Source organism: Eublepharis macularius, chromosome 3 (assembly GCF_028583425.1).
Source record: "Eublepharis macularius isolate TG4126 chromosome 3, MPM_Emac_v1.0, whole genome shotgun sequence".
Lineage (NCBI taxonomy): Eukaryota > Metazoa > Chordata > Lepidosauria > Squamata > Eublepharidae > Eublepharis > Eublepharis macularius.
The window spans coordinates 99902750-99921123 of NC_072792.1; the positions used below are offsets into that span (position 1 = coordinate 99902750).

At 45.9% G+C, this 18374-nt stretch overlaps 1 protein-coding gene across 1 annotated transcript in view; it reads right to left on the reverse strand.

The window, feature by feature from the left end:
• The window catches only part of HUNK (hormonally up-regulated Neu-associated kinase), a 164728-nt gene that overhangs the window by 62095 nt on the left and 84259 nt on the right, over window positions 1–18374 (reverse strand). The window contains exons 3-5 of the mRNA XM_054974061.1: window positions 18279–18334; window positions 8676–8811; window positions 2048–2175 (exon numbers count right to left, since the gene is read on the reverse strand). Coding sequence (XP_054830036.1) covers window positions 2048–2175; window positions 8676–8811; window positions 18279–18334 — 320 coding nt within the window. The remainder of the gene's footprint in view (window positions 1–2047; window positions 2176–8675; window positions 8812–18278; window positions 18335–18374) is intronic.

The window sequence follows — 18374 nt, forward strand, 5'->3', positions numbered from 1 at the left end:
TAGCCATGTGAAATTTTAGCCCCAGGAATCCCATTCATTCTGTTCCTTCCCCATCTAACTTTACCTCTTAACAACTTTCCCATGTGGCCTCCTGTAATTCTACTCATTGTGTATTCTCAAGATCAAATTAGACAAGATATTAGGAAATCATCAATGTATCCCTGTAATGTTTTTAAAAGCTGATGGAAGGAGGCACAGGGACAAGTGGTCCCCTTGCCTAAACTGTTATTAAGCCTCGGAAAGGTGGGCAGACCCTATTTGATTTGACTTTTCTTTTGAGGAAAAATAATAGCGCATGAGTAGAAGGGGTGTCAATTTCAACTTACACAAAACTGTACAGGGGGTAGGAAAGAGTTGATTCACCCTTTTTTCCTCTTTCCACATCTTGGATCTGAATCTGACCTGTTGTGCAGCTTGCATTAGCATTTTCATTCTGAAAATGCTGGAAGTATCCAACTATAGATCCCTCAGTATCTCATCTGTTTTAAACCTCAGAGCAATAGCTGGAAGAAAAGGACTTTTCCAAGAGAGATGAAAGGATAAAACAGAGGCTTGGTATACCCCCATTCCCATTAGCAGCTTCTTGCCTGCAGCCGCACTCTTAATGCACAGTTTTTTAATATTTGGAATTTTATTAATGATTTTGTAATGTAATATATTTTTAGCTTTTTTAAAATATTGACCTTGATATTTTTACACACAAGGTTTTTGTTTTTCTTTCAGCCTTTTTGGTTATCTTCTATAATGTTGGACAAGCAGAAATGGTACAACAGTGAAGGAATTTGGAGTCTTTCAGTGATACGTGTAACTAAAAATGGCAAAACAAACTATTCTCATCATATTGGGCTTCATTTTTACTTTTCTGGATATAAATATTTTCATATTAACTCCTCCTGAAACCAATATTATTTTTGATTTTAAAAACTCTACCAAAGAAAAAATGAAGCTCTCTGTTTACTTCATTTGGCCACTGAAATTCAAATATTTGAAGTATTCAGCTGATGCAATGACCACAGTTTCAATAAGTCCCATATAAAACAACAGAGTCAATTTAGTTTGAAACTACTCAAGTCAAAGTAAACAACACATGGTTCATTAAGGAACAGACTTATAACCATGTAACTCCAAACTTGCAGTTCCCAACTGGCCTGACCAAACAAGGCACCACATATAACACCTACGGATTACTTCATACGTATTCACATTTTAATCTCTGCTAATCTCTAACTGAAACCAAACATGGAATAGGAGATACTATGACTTCAATATATAAAAGACCTCAGCCTGCAAAAGTTTGCCAATGATTTCAGTAGAAATCAAGTCCAGAAGTTTTAGTATGGCTTAACATATTTCTGTATATATTATATATAGTATATATAGTATATATATACACTATATAATTTATATAGTCCCTGGAATGTTGAATATGTTTTAATTAACATAAATGGCAACTTCTAGGAAGTTTCATGAAGTTCTACTACAAGAATCTTTCTCAAGAAAATGCTCCTCATGTGGGTACTCCTGCATAAGAAGAAACATCAACAAGTTACAAAACAGAAATTGTTTATTTCTCCTGGGCCAAAAAAGATAGAGACTAATGTGCAAGTGGAGAGGATTTAACAAGGTATAGCAGTGGGGGCGGGGGGAAGGTTCCACAGACCTCAGTGAAACACACAAAAGACAGAGTAGTATTTTGGTAATAATTCACTTTTACAGTGAAATGCATTAGTGGAATTTGAAAACATCTTTGCTAAGAACTTTCTCAGAAGTAAATTGCAGTTAGGTCAATAGACATTAGTTCTGCACAGCTCAAATTTGAGGAAGACTGCATCTGTTCTGATTTTTAAAAACACTAGAAACTTCTAACAATTCTACATTATGAAGTAGCAAGTGTGTCATTACTGGTCACAGCATGTCCAATCAGGAGTCCCATTAAATTTTTGCCAGAGCCATTACCTAAAGGAAACTAAAGGGCTGATGCACAAAATTAATGGTGAGGGTCGCACAGATTAAAAATGGAACAACACTTAAGTAGTACATTATTTACCTGTGGAGAGCTGAGTGGGGAGGGGATTCATTTCTTTGTCAATCATTTTCTGATACAAAGCTCTCAGACTGAATGGTTCCACAGTAAATGGCAGAGTTCCAGTCAGCATTGCATACATATTCACACCACTGTAAAAGAAGAGTAGTGGGGAAAACTGAAACAAGCAGAAATATTCCATTAAAAGTTTACCGGTCAAGGACCACAAAAATGACTCATTAATGTCTATCATAAATCACTGACTCAGGTCACTTGTCCTTGGCCACTCAAAGAAGTGGTCATCCATCCCATAAAGAAAAGCGATGTGGCCAGTTATCACTCTGTCTCTAACTTGCTCATTCTGGGCACAGTAGTGGACCAGGTCTTTTGGGATGCACTCAGGACCCTTTTTAATCTGGCTTCAGGCTGGGCTATGAGGCAGAGATAACTCTGGTGGCTTTAGCTGATGATCTCCATATGATTCTAGATAAAAGCCATGCTTATTTGTTGCTCTTACTGGATTTATATGCTACCTTTGATAAACTAGACCATCCTGTCTTACTGAAACATTTGGAGCCTGTGTTGCTAAGGGACAATGATTTGATTACAATAAACACACAAATGTTGAAGGAAAAGAGATTGATTAAAGTAATCTAGCTGTCATGAACCCCAAGAAACAACAATGGACGGCCCCCTAGTTCTGGTTAGTTGCACAGTGCTGCCTTGCAGTTCAGCCTGAGTTGGGCTTGCTGTGTAGTGATTCTCTGAGCTTATACAGAAGGTGGCTAGCTGCAGCAGTGCACTTGTTCTCCTCTAGTCAGCCTTGGAGATCAGTGACGTATTCCAGGTCAACTGATAAGCAGTGGTGGCAAACATCCTAAAAGACCCCCATACCAAGTACATGGTTTAACTCCCAAGCCCACTCTCCAATACAATGACAAGACGTGGTAATCTGATAAGGCGGGTAGTAAGATCACAGAATCATAGAATTATAGGGTTGGAAGGGACGTCCAGGGTCATCTAGTCCAACCCCCTGCACAATGCAAGAAATTCACAACTACTTACACTTCCCCCCCCCCACACACACACACCCAGTGACCCTTGTTCCATGCCCAGAAGATGGAAAAACATTTTATCTTGCAAAAACAGAATGTTCAAGCCTGGCCTTCAGAGCAATTTGGGCACAAAAGGGATGAACTGTGGCACACCACTATCTCCTCAATATCACAATAGTCTTTCGCACAAGCCACTACAGAGGCGGAAGTAGGTATCAGGGGACATGCTTTGGACTGGTTTAAATTCTTATAGATTGGACCCAAAGGGTTCCTGTTGGAGACCAGTTATCATCATTGTGGTATCTGTGGGGTTCCAGAGGATTCTTAGTTTCTGTGCTATTCAATCTCTATATAAAGTCCTCAGCAGAAAACATTTGTAATTCTGGTATTGGGTGCCATCAGAATGCTGATGACAACCAACTCTATAACTTTCTATCCAAATCTTCTGGGGATGCTGGAGAAGTCTTGAGCCATTGCCTGGCTGCTGTGATTAAATGGCTGAGAGTGAAGAAACTGAATCTGAACCCTGAAAAAATGGAGGTAATTCTGGTTGGAAAGTCTGAGGTCTTGAAGGACATTGTGTTTCCTACTTTTAAAGGGGTTCAGCTGACCTTTGCTGACTTAGTACAAGCCATGGGGTTATACTGGACCCAGAATTAACGCTGGAGAAGCAAATTAATGCAGCTGCAAAAAGCTCATTTAGGAAATATATCTGGAATATGAAAGGAAATGTCATAGATCAAATTAAGAACTTTCAGTATTTAGGCATAACTTTTTCCTATAATGCCAAATTCTCAGCACATCTGACCTCATCAGCCACTTCAGCAGAGAGAAGTGCAAATGCCATCCTTAAATTGTTTAGAAGGAAAGGCGCTGGCTTTCTCCCTATGGCCTTAAAAACTTACCAGGCAAAATCTTTGGCCCAACTTTTGTATGGCTCACAAATTGGACTCTCTGCCAATCTTAAGATTCTTGAAACAGTCCAATCAAAATTTCTTAGATCTCTATTTGGTGCTCCCAAGAGTACATCTAATGTAATACTTAGACAAGAGGCAGGATTACCCAGAGTTGAATTAAAAGTATGGGAACAGGCAATATTCCTCTGGCTGAAAATTCATTATAATCCAAAGGGAATGAGAACTCATCTCCTAGCTGCGAACCCTTATCCACCTTGGTTCACACAAATCTTTAACAAGATCAAGCAAATTGGCCTAAATCCTGAAGATCTTTTTAATGGAACCCTGAATATGGCAAAAACAGCTATTACTCAGAGGCTTCTTGATATTGAACTTCAAAATGAAGAAGCTTTACTTCCCAAGAACTTCAGGTGCTTAAAATCTTGGCCTAATTTTTCAGCTGCCCCATATTTATCCAGTATTACCCATGAGTCCTACAGATGGGCATTTTCTAGAGCCCGGTTTGAGGTATTGCCTTCAGCTGTATTGTACGGCAAATTCTGGCAGATACCAACGCATGAGCACTTATGTCCATGCATGGACAATATGGTGGAATCGGTTACTCACATACTTTTATTCTGTGAATTTTATTGTGAAGAACGGTCTCGCCTCATACTACCTCTTTTGTCTAAATTCATCCCTTTGCAATCCTATTTGGAATTTAGACCAGAAGTTCTGCGCAAATTTCTTTTAGAAGATTCTCAGAGCTCAGTAACCTATGCTGTGGCCAAATTCTGCTCTTTAGCTATCAGAAAACGTAAACTTCTCTTAGTGGAAAAAACATTATAAATTTTTTTCTATTTTCATTATTGTTATTCCATTTTCACTCTTATCCCTTTATGCCTGTGGTTTTCCTGTATTGATAATATTGATTTATTGCTTGTAATCATATTGTTTTATATTGCTGGCTTTTGCTGTAATAAATTGGATTTGGATTTGGATTTGGCAGCTGCAAAAAATGCTTCCTCACAACTTAATTTAGCCTGGAAGATGGCCCCCTACGTTGACTGGGCTGATCTGGCCACCTGGATTCACACCATGATAACATCAGACTTGACTACTGTAATGCAACCTATATAGTCAAGATACTGGCCGGCCATCACATACAGAGTTCTTCATGGCCATAGGTCTTCGTATCTGCAGGACTGCCTCTCCTCCTATGCTCTACCACGATAACTTATCTAAACAGGACCTTCTATAAGTGCCACCCTGCAAACAGGCAAAATCAATGATTGTCCATACATGCACGTTCTCTATAGTGTCCCCCACCCTATGGAATGTCCTGAGGAGGTCAGGAAAGCTCCCACACTTTTGGCTTTCTGAAAATTATGTAAAACTGCTCAGAAGAATATTTTTATAAAGGAAATAGTACTGAATTATAAAAGAATGAATGAGGAAAACATTTTAGTAGAGGGACTACAACGGTCTCAGTGAGAAAGGCAGACCATAAAGAAACAAGCAAGCAAACAAACAAAAATATGGCTTATTGAGCATATATGAGGATATGAAATTGCTCAGCATTGACTATTACTCTGACAGTACTCCAGGATCTCAGGTAGCAAACATTTCCAACCCTGCTACCTAAATTAGTTTCCACTGGAGATTGGACTGTTTGGATATAAAGCATGAGCTCTACCACTGAACAACACCTTTCCCACAGTGGCCCAAAGTGGCTTTCACTTTAACGTCCAGCAATTGTAACAAGGCCCATCTTCCATTTATCCGGAAGCAAACAAAATAATCTTAATAATCACTAGTAATTTAATTCTGTAGGTCTGTGAATGTTTGGTATTACTTTATATCATTCCTCTACCAGGAAACATCAACCAAATTCCACTAGAGTGATCCCTTGCTCCTGGAATTAAACAACAGGACATGTGTGTGAAGGAGACCTTAAAAATTACTGTACTAGGTAGCAAGAGAGAGGCGAGATGGTTTCATTTTTCTAGCAAAAATGTATTATGGTATCAATGCTGAGAAGACGTGATCTATCCATGACAGATGTACTACCTGGAAGAAAGATTTTTGAATCCTCCATGATACCTTCATAATCAAATAAGGTACATGGAAGATATCCAGAATATTCACAACAAGATTAATAACTGTGTTTATTGCAAAAAAAAAAAAAAGCTCCTATGATCAGGAAAAGCCTGCCTAACTTTAACTTTTCAAATGATAAACTACTAATACCATGAAGACATATAAATTTTGATTTGAACACTTCACTGCTTCCTTATCTCAGCACATGATGGGAAACTCACTTGGAAACAAGGTCCTAATTTGCTACCCAAATACAGTAAATTATGGTTGGAGAGCTGTGGATCAGCAGTAGAGCACCTATTTTGCATGCATAATGCCCAAGGTTTAATCCCAGGCATTTCCAGTTAAAAGCATCTCAGGAGGCAGTTGTTGGAGAGAAAACTTGAAATTCTAGAAAACTGCAGCATGTCAAAGCAAATGATAGATAGATCAATGGAGTAGCTCAGTACAAGGCAGCTTCATATGAGCTCATCTTGGGAGGTAAGACCAACTTCAGATGCTACATAAAGCACAGAAGTGCAAGAGACTCATATTTTCTCTTTGAGTTATCTAACATGGAAGGCAGCGAAAGACGGTTTAAAGAAGTGTTGGCATATCTTGGTGGCATTTATGTATACAGAAATCCTCTAGCATTCATGCACTCAGCAGTGTAAAATTGGAGAACCAAATCAGTATTACTATAGCCTTCAGTAAAGAGAAACGTGATAGAAATTTAACAGCATCTTTTTCTTAAATTAACTAATGCAAGTACAAAGACATACAGGAAAAATAGAAGCATTGTTTTTGTCTGAACTAATGTTACGTAACAGCTCCTTCTTCTGCAGTTCCAGCTTGCTGCAGATGGATGACCCTATGTAGGAGAAACTAATTAAGGAATTGTGTGACAGAATTTTGTCAATATCTATCATTGGGATTGGGTCAAAATGGACTGGACAGTGTGTTAAGTATTACTTCTGTTTCACTGATATTACAGCTTGTATCCAGATCAGAGCATATTTGAGCTATTTTATCAGCAAAAATCTTTGCAAAGCTGTCACAGCTAATTGTTCTTGAGCCAGTGAGGGTTCAGATTTAGGAATCAAAAGATGTCAAGTTATCTTAAACAGCTGGGATGAATGTGAATTAGCTGATTCAATGGCTGCAGGAAAATTACATTTCTTTGCTGCTATCACTGCTACTTCATAAGTCTTCCCATGGGCTTTGTAGCATGCTTTATTGGATTCAGTATGAGTTTTCTGCCAACATCTTTCTAGACATCTTCCAGCCCTCTTTAGATCACCTAGCTCTGAGGTAAACCACAAGGCTGTCTTCCGCCGTGAGGGTGGGAGAGGTCTACGAGGAGCTATCTTGTTGTTAGCTTCAAGGAGCTTCACATTCCATGCTTCTACTGCCAGTTTAATAGAGCCTGTGTTTGGAATTCTAAAATCTCTCAAAAGATTTTGGAATCCACAAGGGTTTATGAGCCTTGATGGGCTGATCATTTAATGCGGCTCCACATTTTGTGGGATGTTAGGGCTATATTAACCCTTGACTTATGTACTTATAAATAAATTCTATTTTTGGTTAAACAAAAAACAAAATCCCCTTTTCACCTCATAGCCACTCTTACACACTAACTTGTCATACTACCATCTATAACAAAACCTTATAATACAGGACAAACAGAAGAAGTCTAAGGTGAAATCCTTTGGTGGCAGTGAAAACCTTTTGGGAACACTGAGGATGTCAGAGAAGCAGAAATATATGTCATGCAAATAGGGAAAAACACCACAGGTGGTGTTAGTGATGGGATTCAAACCCCAAAGGGAAGGTGTTCTCAAGGTAAAAGTTTAAGGTAATGTAAGGAGGAGCTGTAATAAAGTCCAAAGGCAAAGTTAAAAACAAAACAAAATCATTACAGAATCTGTTGTTAATTATCAATACTTGATGGAGAAAAGAAGTAAATGCTGCTTTTCACTTTATAACCAAAGCCACTGCATTGAGTTTATTTTTTAAGATTATTTTAGCTCTATGATAAAAAATGCAACAAGTAAACATAAAAACCAAATCAGTAAGACTATAAAGTGACATACTGTACTTAACCAGGCACCACCTACAAACCTTCCAATTAACTATTGATACAGGAAAGTTGCAGACCCAGGAAATAGGTGCAAAGGTTGTAAACAAAGAAACAAAAAGAAAATTGCAGAAAGAAATTCAACCTGCCTTTGGGCATGGGCATTGTGCAATTTTATGGAGAATTCAGAGCTATATTGGGTGCTGAGGGAGCAAAGCAACATAGAAGCACTTCTGGGCAATTTCTGCTCCCTCTCTCAGAATCAGCCTTAGTCTGCAGTGTGAGAATTTCAACAGTCAAAATAAACTGGACACAAGAGATTGCAATCACTTTAAAAATGGACTTATTATCCTATGATTGTAAAGCCCTTAGCATGTTGCACAGCAATGACAACACTAACAATTACAATCACTAGCACTATAATCCATTTTCCAAAGTGGGATGCTCTCCTTTAGCGGCAGTTCCAATTAGAACTTCATGCTACTGCTAACATAAAGGTCAAAAAAACAACCCAAGCAAATAAGTTTTTCAAATTCAGAACTCACATGGACCAAACGTCTATTTTGGGACCATATTTTTTTCTTGCAAGAAGCTCTGGTGCTGCGTAGGCTGGACTGCCACATTGCGTGCTGAAAGGATCAGAGTAACCCAAGATACTTGCACAGTTGCTCAAGCCAAAGTCTGTGGTGGAAAGAGAGAGAGAAAGATCTTTAAACTCTGTACTGGAGCAACAAAACTCTCTAAATAACTGTTTTTCTGCCATTTGATTTGTCCACTTAAAGAGTCTGCTTTCAGTTAAGGTTTTTATTTAATTCTTCCTTTTAAAAAATGTACAGTGACACATATGGATCCAAATTAAACTTAAACTTTAAACTAATTTAGATAGGAAACTGGAGTAATGCCTGAAGATAACAATAATGTAAACTCAAGTGTCCAAGTCAATGTATATAAAATAATCTTCTCCCTGGCTAGTGAACTATTTAAGAGAAAGGGAAGAACAGATGATACACATTCTGGATTTCATCCTGCTTACTTGTTGGCACCCAAAGTATGTGGAAGCTAATATACACCCTCTCCTGCTATACTGTATTGTACTGTTTCTTCATCAGGCCACTGTCATTCTGTTAGATGCACAACATTAACCTTCCCCTAGGATAAGCTATCAGCACTTTCTTGCCAAAGTTCAGGAAATACCTGGAAAAAGCAAGAGCACAGCCATGCATGGGGCCCTTAGCAAGAATCAATTGACAGATACACCCAGGGGATGCACAGACAACCTTGCCTTGGTGTAAAGGCAGGCTGGATGCCCTTTGCCTGGTTATGTGGTAGCAGCCTGCTGAGGAGATGACCTGGTGGGGCAAGGAAGGGCCATACTAGCTGCTATTAAAAAGCTCAGGATAGTATTCTACATAACAAACCAGCAGGGTGGTGCGTGCGCACGCACGCACACACGATATATGATTTACTGTGGGTTCCCAGGAGTGCAGTGACCCTATTTTGTTGCACCAAATTATTAAGCAGATTACCTAAATCTAAGACTTGTGCAAAGAAGATATTCCTAGAATTTAAAACATGTCTGAGAGGTAGACTCAACAGTGCAACTTTGCAGGTGGTTCCTCAAGCTACTGAACATGTACGTGTTGGCATCATAAAAGCACATGATTCCACTAGGGAGCACTTCCAACTCATTCAGACCCAGCAAAATTGCATATATGTGTTCCCTGATTAAAGATTTAGAAACCACATCCTGATAGCTATACGTTCATCCAGCAACTTCACATTCAAAAAACCTTTTACTATCACAGCATTTAATAAGGGACTTTGATAGACTCTGATATGGAGGAGCAAACATATACTTGTCTAATTAACCACATTCCAAAGGGAAATCTCTTTTAGGACCAGTTTACTAAAGTATAATATATACAATTTTATTCTACTGACTGGAAGTGCTGTCTTCGAAAGCTGTTAACTTTAGCAGCTGTTAATTTAATACTTTTTTTAAAAAATTACAATTCAGCAAGAGAAGTATATATGATAAAAACTAGATGCTAAAATTATGGTGTCAAACCAAGAAGGCATGAGATAACCAAAGAAGTATGAGATAATAAAGGAACTATGAGATAACTTTCTAGATCTAGCTAGTTGTGACAATGGAAATATTACTCAGCACATTTTCATGTATTCATTTGTAGCATGTATCAAGCCATATTGCATCCTGTCATCAGTGCATAGGAGTAACTATTTGATGTTGTGCTCTTCTTTGCATATACAACTCCATCCACTTCTGCAGATGGAAGGATCCATCAGGAATAAATATAGGGAAAGCATGTGCTCCTCCCCCCCAACAATTCAGAATGGCATTACTCCATGATATGAATGGTTTAGGTAAGACATGTCAAATGGTATCATATATGAACCGCTAGCCCTGTGCAAGCAAGTTCATCCCACACTTCAAGTGAGCCTAAAGGTCCACTTGAAGTCATGCGATACCAACACACCAGTCATATGATGCCACATATCAGAGCTGTTACAGAGGTACATCCCACAAATAAGGATGGACTAACACCACAAATAAGGATGATCTGATGCATAAAGTGGCACATACTATAAATAAATATGGTCTGATACTACCCTTACATAGACAGGCACTATTTTACTGAATTCAATAGCATTGCATTTAAATATGCTAGAGTAGGTAATCCAGTCTCGTCTGTTGAGAATCTTGTAACTATAATATGTTTTAAAATTCTTAAATGCCTCAAGTCCATTATTTTAAATAGTTAAAGCTATCGTCAAATGATTGCATTTTTAAAAAATGGTGTTAAATTGCCTTGTTTAATTTGAGGCACACAACTGAATATAATCTGCTGCATTTAAGGCTATCAGAGATTGTTTCTTAGCTTCAAGAAACATCTACTGTAAGCTTCTTGCCATACATTTAGTTTTACTCATGTATTATGTTCCCTGCCAGTATCTGTATTTTGATGTTAGCTTTAGGTACAATTAGGTACCCAAACACCTAATAACAAGGAAGTTATAGAAATCTTTTAAAACCTCCTGCTGTTGTCAGCAGAACTTTGCAAACCATCTTCTCTCACTTAGCCATTAAGCTGAACTAACCAGTGATTGTTGATTAAATGATTCATGATAATTTTTCAATTTAACCTTGACACCTTTCTCTTACACCCTAATGTTTTCCCAAGGCTACTTAGTTAAATAAAAAGTAAACAATTAAAGGTCAAGGTAAATTGTAAAAAAAATTAAATCTCATAAGTATTCTAAAACCTTTTAACTTTCTGAAACAGTTTCATGTGTCCGGGGTCTGGGTCCCAGCCCCCAGACTTGGTAGGAGGGAACAGCAGGTCAGCCGGGCTGATGGGCAAACAGAGGGGGCAGCCAGCAGACAGCAGGTCAACTGGTCAGCCAGCTGACAGCAGGTCAACTGGTCAGCCAGCTGACAGCAGGTCAACCGGTCTGACTGGCAGGCAGAGGGGGCAGCTGGGGGACAGCAGGTCAACCCCTCCCACAGGCAAATGGAGCCAGAACCTGCCGGTGCCAGGGGCAAGGGGCAAAAGCCCAGGGCCTCAGGAGGCAGGGGGAGACAGAGAGAGGCCAGCGAGTCCCACTCCCCTAGGGAGGGAAAGGGGGCTAGGCAAGGCGGAAGGGGGCAAGGGCAGAGGGATTGGAAGCTCAGCAGTCACCCACCCAAAGACCTTACCTGAGGAGGAGAAGCAGCAGCAGCCCCAACAACCCAAAGCCACGCCCCAGCTAGAAAATAGTAGCCTGGCCCAGGAGTTGCCAAAAGCCAAGCCACTCCAGGTGGGGCTATTGGAGGCACTCTGCAGGAAGCCCTGGGCAACCAGCCAAGGAGCCACAGCTGGACCCACCTTCAGCCATCAGCTCAGCCAGGGAGGCCGGGCTGCTAGCCAGGGGACTGCAGCTGGACATGCCTTCAGCAATCAGCCAAGGCAGGGAGGCTGGGCAGCCAGAGAACAAGGCACAGCTGGTGCTGGTCAGTGGGGCCAGATCAGCTACCCCAGCTGCAACTGCTTGGTGCAGCCAAAGGCCAGGCTGGAAGAGGGGTGGGGCAGTAGGAGGAAGCCCTATAAAAGCTGGCTGGGAAGAGCCCTGTGGTGGTGGGTGTGAGTGAGGAGTGATGATGTGGAGTGAGAGCAGTAAGATGCAAGGGTGGAGGCTTGGAGGAGAGTCCTGGAAGGAGAAGATGAAGGAGGGCGCAGAGGGTAAGCAGGCCAGGTTGAGCAGGCCAGCGAGTGGACTGAGAGGGAGTCTGGGTGAGGTATACCGCCCCTCCTTCCACAGAGCAGGGTCCTGCAGATTCCCTGGCCCCCCTGTGACGTCAGGAGCAGACCGCCCAGTGCCACGCCCAGCAGCAGCGACGGCAAGCCCTGACAAGTTGGTGGCCCGTACGGGGAGAGACGTTCCGACGCAGGCGCCAGTCAAGGGGCGGCCTCCCAAGGCCGCCGCCCCAGCGGAGCTCGGACCGTGGCTGGAGGAACGCCAGGATAGGATGTGGGGAAAGCTGGAGGCAGCCTACCCAGCCGCTCCAGTGGAACTAGCACAGACAGCGGAGCTGCAGATGCAAGCCGGCACACTCACTGAGGCCTTGCCAAGGGTTTGCGCCCTCGTTTGGGAAAATAACCCACCGCCTGGCAAGCAGGTGCAGAGTCTATGCGCCACCGTGAAGATAGGCCGGCTGATCCTACAAGCCCTGTTGGACTCTGGGAGTGCAGTCTCAGCAATTCGGCCCCAGCTCCTCCCAGCTGCCACCCCAGTGTACCGCTGGATCCCGGTGACGGATGTGATGGGCCGCACCCAGCCGTACCCTACGGCCCTAATCACGATAGAGTACCTAGGGGTCCGCCACCAAATGGAAGTTGCCCAGTTAGCTCACCTACCCGTACCAATACTGCTGGGAAGAGATGCCCCGGGGTTCTTCAGGCTCCTCCAGCAGGCAGCGGAGAAATTGGGAAGAGACACCCCAGGGATCGCCGGGTCTCGGCTGAAGGCGGCAGGGGAATTGACAGACCCACAAGTTGCCACCGCTCTGCAAGTGGAGGAAGCCAACGACCCGGGAGAGGGTCCCTCCACCAGACCAGGGGCAGAACCATGGACTGGAGGCCCAGCTGGAACCCTGGCAGACCGCCCATTCCGTGATTCCCAAGGGGCGGATGAGTCCTTGCAGCGCTTGCGAGAGACAGCCGCTTGTGAGGAGGAGCAAGTGCGGGATGAACGGAGGTCCCAACGACTCCCTCGCATCGAGAAGCAAGGAGGGGTTTGGGTTCGCATAGCTCGTGCCCCAAATGGCCAGGGGGAGGTCCGCCAACTACTTGTGCCAGCAGCCTATCGGGCGGAAGTCCTCCGCACGGCCCATGAGCACGCTTGGGCCGGGCACCTGGGGCACCACAAGACCCTGAGGAAGGTTCTTGAGCAATTCTTCTGGCCCTCCGTGAATGGAGACGTGAAGGCCCACTGCCGCTCATGTCCCACCTGCCAGCGGGTGGCAGCCCGCCGCCCGCCGAAGGCCCCCCTCTCCCCGCTGCCCGTCATGGAGACGCCCTTCCAACGCATCGCAATGGACTTCATCGGACCGCTGCCACGCACACCCCGAGGCCATCGCTTTGCCCTGGTGATTGTGGACTATGCCACGCGGTTCCCCGAGGTCATCCCGCTGAAGACCATGCAGACCCCGGGGATGGTACAGGCCCTGTCCAAGTTTTTCGCAATGGTGGGGCTGCCAGACGAAATTTTGACGGATCGGGGGGGGGCCCGTTCCGTGCCACAGCCATGCGCCAGCTCTGCCAGAATTTGGGGATCCGGCAGGTGTTCACCTCGGCTTACCACCCTCAAACAGATGGGTTGGCAGAGCGGCTGAACCAGACCGTCAAGGAGGCCCTGAAGAAGATGACGCGGGACAAGCCTCACCAGTGGGACTTGTACATCGACCCGCTCATGTTCGCCCTCCGGGAGACCACGCAGGCCTCCACCGGCTTCAGCCCATTCGAGCTGCTATATGGGCGCAAGCCAAGGGGGATGCTCTCCCGGCTGACGGACCGCTGGGGGCCCCGGGCCAGCAGCCCCGCGCCCCCCATACAGGAGTACGTGAGCCGGCTCCGTGACCGGGTGCAACAGTCCCAAGCGGAGGCAAATCGCAGACTGACTCGCACCCAGTCAAAGCAAAAGGCCGCCTATGACCGGGGTGCGCGGATGAGGACTTTCCAGGCCAGAGAGAAGGTCCTCGTGCACCACTCGGTGTTCCCAAGAGAGGAAGGGGACCCTTGGAGGGGTCCCTACCAGATTCGAAGGGTGCTGGGCCCCACCACCTACGAAGTCCAGTGTGGGGTCGGCCGGCGTCGGCGGAAGACCCTGCATGTGAACCTCCTAAAGCAGTGGCACGAGCGCCCAAAAGAGGAGTGTGGCGTGGCTGAGGACCCGCTAGAGCTCCCTGACAGTGTGCTGCCTTGGACCACTGATGCCCCGGAGTTCGAGGAGCCCAAGGTGGACCCTCAGCTCGACCCAGCTCAGAGGGCCCAGCTACAAGACCTCTGGGCTCGGATTCCCGGGGTCTTCTCCCGCAGGCCGGGCAGCACGAGCCTGATCCAACATGCCATTCCAACAGACCCGGGGCAGACAGCCCGGGCTACCTGGCGCCCCATCCCCAGGAAGCGGTGGGAGGCAGTGGAGAAAGAGACCGACGAGATGCTCAGGCTTGGGGTAATCGAGCCCTCGCGAAGCGCTTGGAGGAGCCCGATAGTCTTGGTGCCCAAGCCGGATGGGACCACCCGATTCTGCATCGACTATCGCGAACTGAATAAGGTGGCCCAGTTCGATGCATACCCCATGCCCCGAGCAGATGTGTTGGTAGACCACCTAGGGTCCGCCCGCTACCTGTCGGCCCTAGACTTGACGAAGGGCTACTGGCAAGTGCCCGTGCGGCCAGCGGACCGGGAGAAGACGGCCTTTGCCACCCCACGAGGCCTCTTCCAGTTCAAGAAGATGCCGTTTGGTCTACACGGGGCAGCTGCCACGTTTCAGCGGCTGGTGGACCAAGTGCTGGGAGAGTGCCGGGCGTATGCAATGGCGTACATAGATGACATCATCATCTTCAGCCCGGACTGGCCCACCCACCTCCAACACTTGGAAGCTGTCATGAGGGCCCTCCAGCGAGCCGGATTACGGGCTAACCCAAAGAAGAGCCACCTGGGGTTCCAGGAACTCCAGTACCTGGGCTTTGTGGTCGGGGGAGGCCGAGTTCGCCCACCACCAGACAAGGTGGCCTCGATAGCTGATGCCCCCCAGCCCCGGACCAAGAAGCAGGTCCGACGTTTCCTGGGACTACTGGGGTATTACGGGCGGTTCATCCCCTACTTTGCCTCCCGAGCCGCCCCCCTGACAGACTGCTTAAAGAAGGGGCTGCCCAACCAAGTCCGGTGGACCCCAGCACTAGAAGCAGCTTTCAAGGACCTGCGGTCAGCCCTCTCTAATACCACAGCCCTGGGGAACCCGGACTTTGACCGACCCTTTACGCTGGCCACAGACGCTTCTGACACCGGCCTTGGGGCAGTCCTGACTCAGGAACGTGACGGAACCGACGTCCCCATCCTCTTCCTGAGTCGGAAGCTGCAGCCCGCAGAGAGGCGCTATGCAACAGTGGAGCGGGAGGCCCTAGCGGTCAAGTGGGCAGTGGGGGCCCTGCAATACTACCTGGCCAATAATCCCTTTGTCCTACTAACGGACCATGCGCCCCTGCAGTGGCTCCACCGCATGAAGGCGCACAACCCCCGTGTGCTGCGGTGGTACCTCTCCCCCCTCCCCTTCCGGTTCACCATCAAGTACCGCAAGGGGGCGCAGCATGTGGATGCGGACTTCATGTCCCGCATGTTTGAATCTGACCCTGACCCCCACAACTGAAAGCTAAGTGGGGGTGTGTGTCCGGGGTCTGGGTCCCAGCCCCCAGACTTGGTAGGAGGGAACAGCAGGTCAGCCGGGCTGATGGGCAAACAGAGGGGGCAGCCAGCAGACAGCAGGTCAACTGGTCAGCCAGCAGACAGCAGGTCAACTGGTCAGCCAGCTGACAGCAGGTCAACTGGTCAGCCAGCTGACAGCAGGTCAACCGGTCTGACTGGCAGGCAGAGGGGGCAGCTGGGGGACAGCAGGTCAACCCCTCCCACAGGCAAATGGAGCCAGAACCTGCCGGTGCCAGGGGCAAGGGGCAAAAGCCCAGGGCCTCAGGAGGCAGGGGGAGACAGAGAGAGGCCAGCGAGTCCCACTCCCCTAGGGAGGGAAAGGGGGCTAGGCAAGGCGGAAGGGGGCAAGGGCAGAGGGATTGGAAGCTCAGCAGTCACCCACCCAAAGACCTTACCTGAGGAGGAGAAGCAGCAGCAGCCCCAACAACCCAAAGCCACGCCCCAGCTAGAAAATAGTAGCCTGGCCCAGGAGTTGCCAAAAGCCAAGCCACTCCAGGTGGGGCTATTGGAGGCACTCTGCAGGAAGCCCTGGGCAACCAGCCAAGGAGCCACAGCTGGACCCACCTTCAGCCATCAGCTCAGCCAGGGAGGCCGGGCTGCTAGCCAGGGGACTGCAGCTGGACATGCCTTCAGCAATCAGCCAAGGCAGGGAGGCTGGGCAGCCAGAGAACAAGGCACAGCTGGTGCTGGTCAGTGGGGCCAGATCAGCTACCCCAGCTGCAACTGCTTGGTGCAGCCAAAGGCCAGGCTGGAAGAGGGGTGGGGCAGTAGGAGGAAGCCCTATAAAAGCTGGCTGGGAAGAGCCCTGTGGTGGTGGGTGTGAGTGAGAAGTGATGATGTGGAGTGAGAGCAGTAAGATGCAAGGGTGGAGGCTTGGAGGAGAGTCCTGGAAGGAGAAGATGAAGGAGGGCGCAGAGGGTAAGCAGGCCAGGTTGAGCAGGCCAGCGAGTGGACTGAGAGGGAGTCTGGGTGAGGTATACCGCCCCTCCTTCCACAGAGCAGGGTCCTGCAGATTCCCTGGCCCCCCTGTGACGTCAGGAGCAGACCGCCCAGTGCCACGCCCAGCAGCAGCGACGGCAAGCCCTGACATCATGTACCAGCTTTGTGTCATATGCCCCATTCACTGCTTCGCTGGCCTAGTTCTAGGCAACAATTTTTGCCACCTCTGAGGAAATGATGCCTTTCTCTTGCAATAATGATAATCTGGTTTCTACTTTGCTACTGCAGAAAATGTGGAGGCACAAAATTAAGCAGATGTTGTTGTCTAAGGGAATACTTTCTTAGCAATGCCCACAACTAGCTTTAATGGGAGTTATAAACAGATAGTGAAAGATGAGTAATTGCTAGTCTGTGGAATGTGGACAGATAAGGCTCTGAATGAAGTTAACAGGCCACTAACTATACAATCAAGGGGCTACTGACAATGTAAATAAAAGGCTTCTCAATCAAACTTTCATTCTGATTTTGTAGCAGGGTAAACTTATTGTACAGACAGCGGCATTTGGCTTCTTGCTGTGTGATCTAAGAATTCCCACTGACAGCAGCAGAGGCAGAAGCCTCTGGAAATAGAAGCTCTTCTTGAGAGAACAATCCAAACAGACAATGGTACGGCCTGGGCTGCCTAATTTTGCATGGCTGTTATTAACAAGGGTTGTATAAGAAAAGTCAGTACGGAGGATCAAAACTATGGCTTATCCTCAAGAGACATGCAAGATTTTCCTCAAGGCCTGTGTTTTGAATGGGTCACATTGGCTTGGATTATGCATGTTAAATATTTATCTACTCTGAATAATACTGTGCTTCTGGAAGAAGCCCAAATGATGTATTTGTCTATGGAAAAAGTGGTGATTAGTGTTGAAGGTATACATTTTATAGACTTTTTATCTATTCACAGGAACAGAAAAACAGCTGTCTGTCATACCAGCTGAACTTTTCTAGGGACTAAAAATTAAATATGGCTGTTTACCCCATTACATGTTGCATCATCCATACACACAATATTTAAAGAGACGTTTTCTATACAGTTACAGAAAATGGCCTGTATTACTCCAATTTTACATGTCAGACAGCCTTACTGACGTCAGCAGTTTTGTTTCCACATAGTACATTATCAGCGATATCATAGAAACATTAGATATTAGAATTACTATAAAAATGTCATACCAATAAGCTTGATATTGTTGTCTTCATCTAGCAAGAGATTTTCTATCTTCAAGTCTCTAAAACACAAAACATGTAATGAATGAGAATAGAAACAAT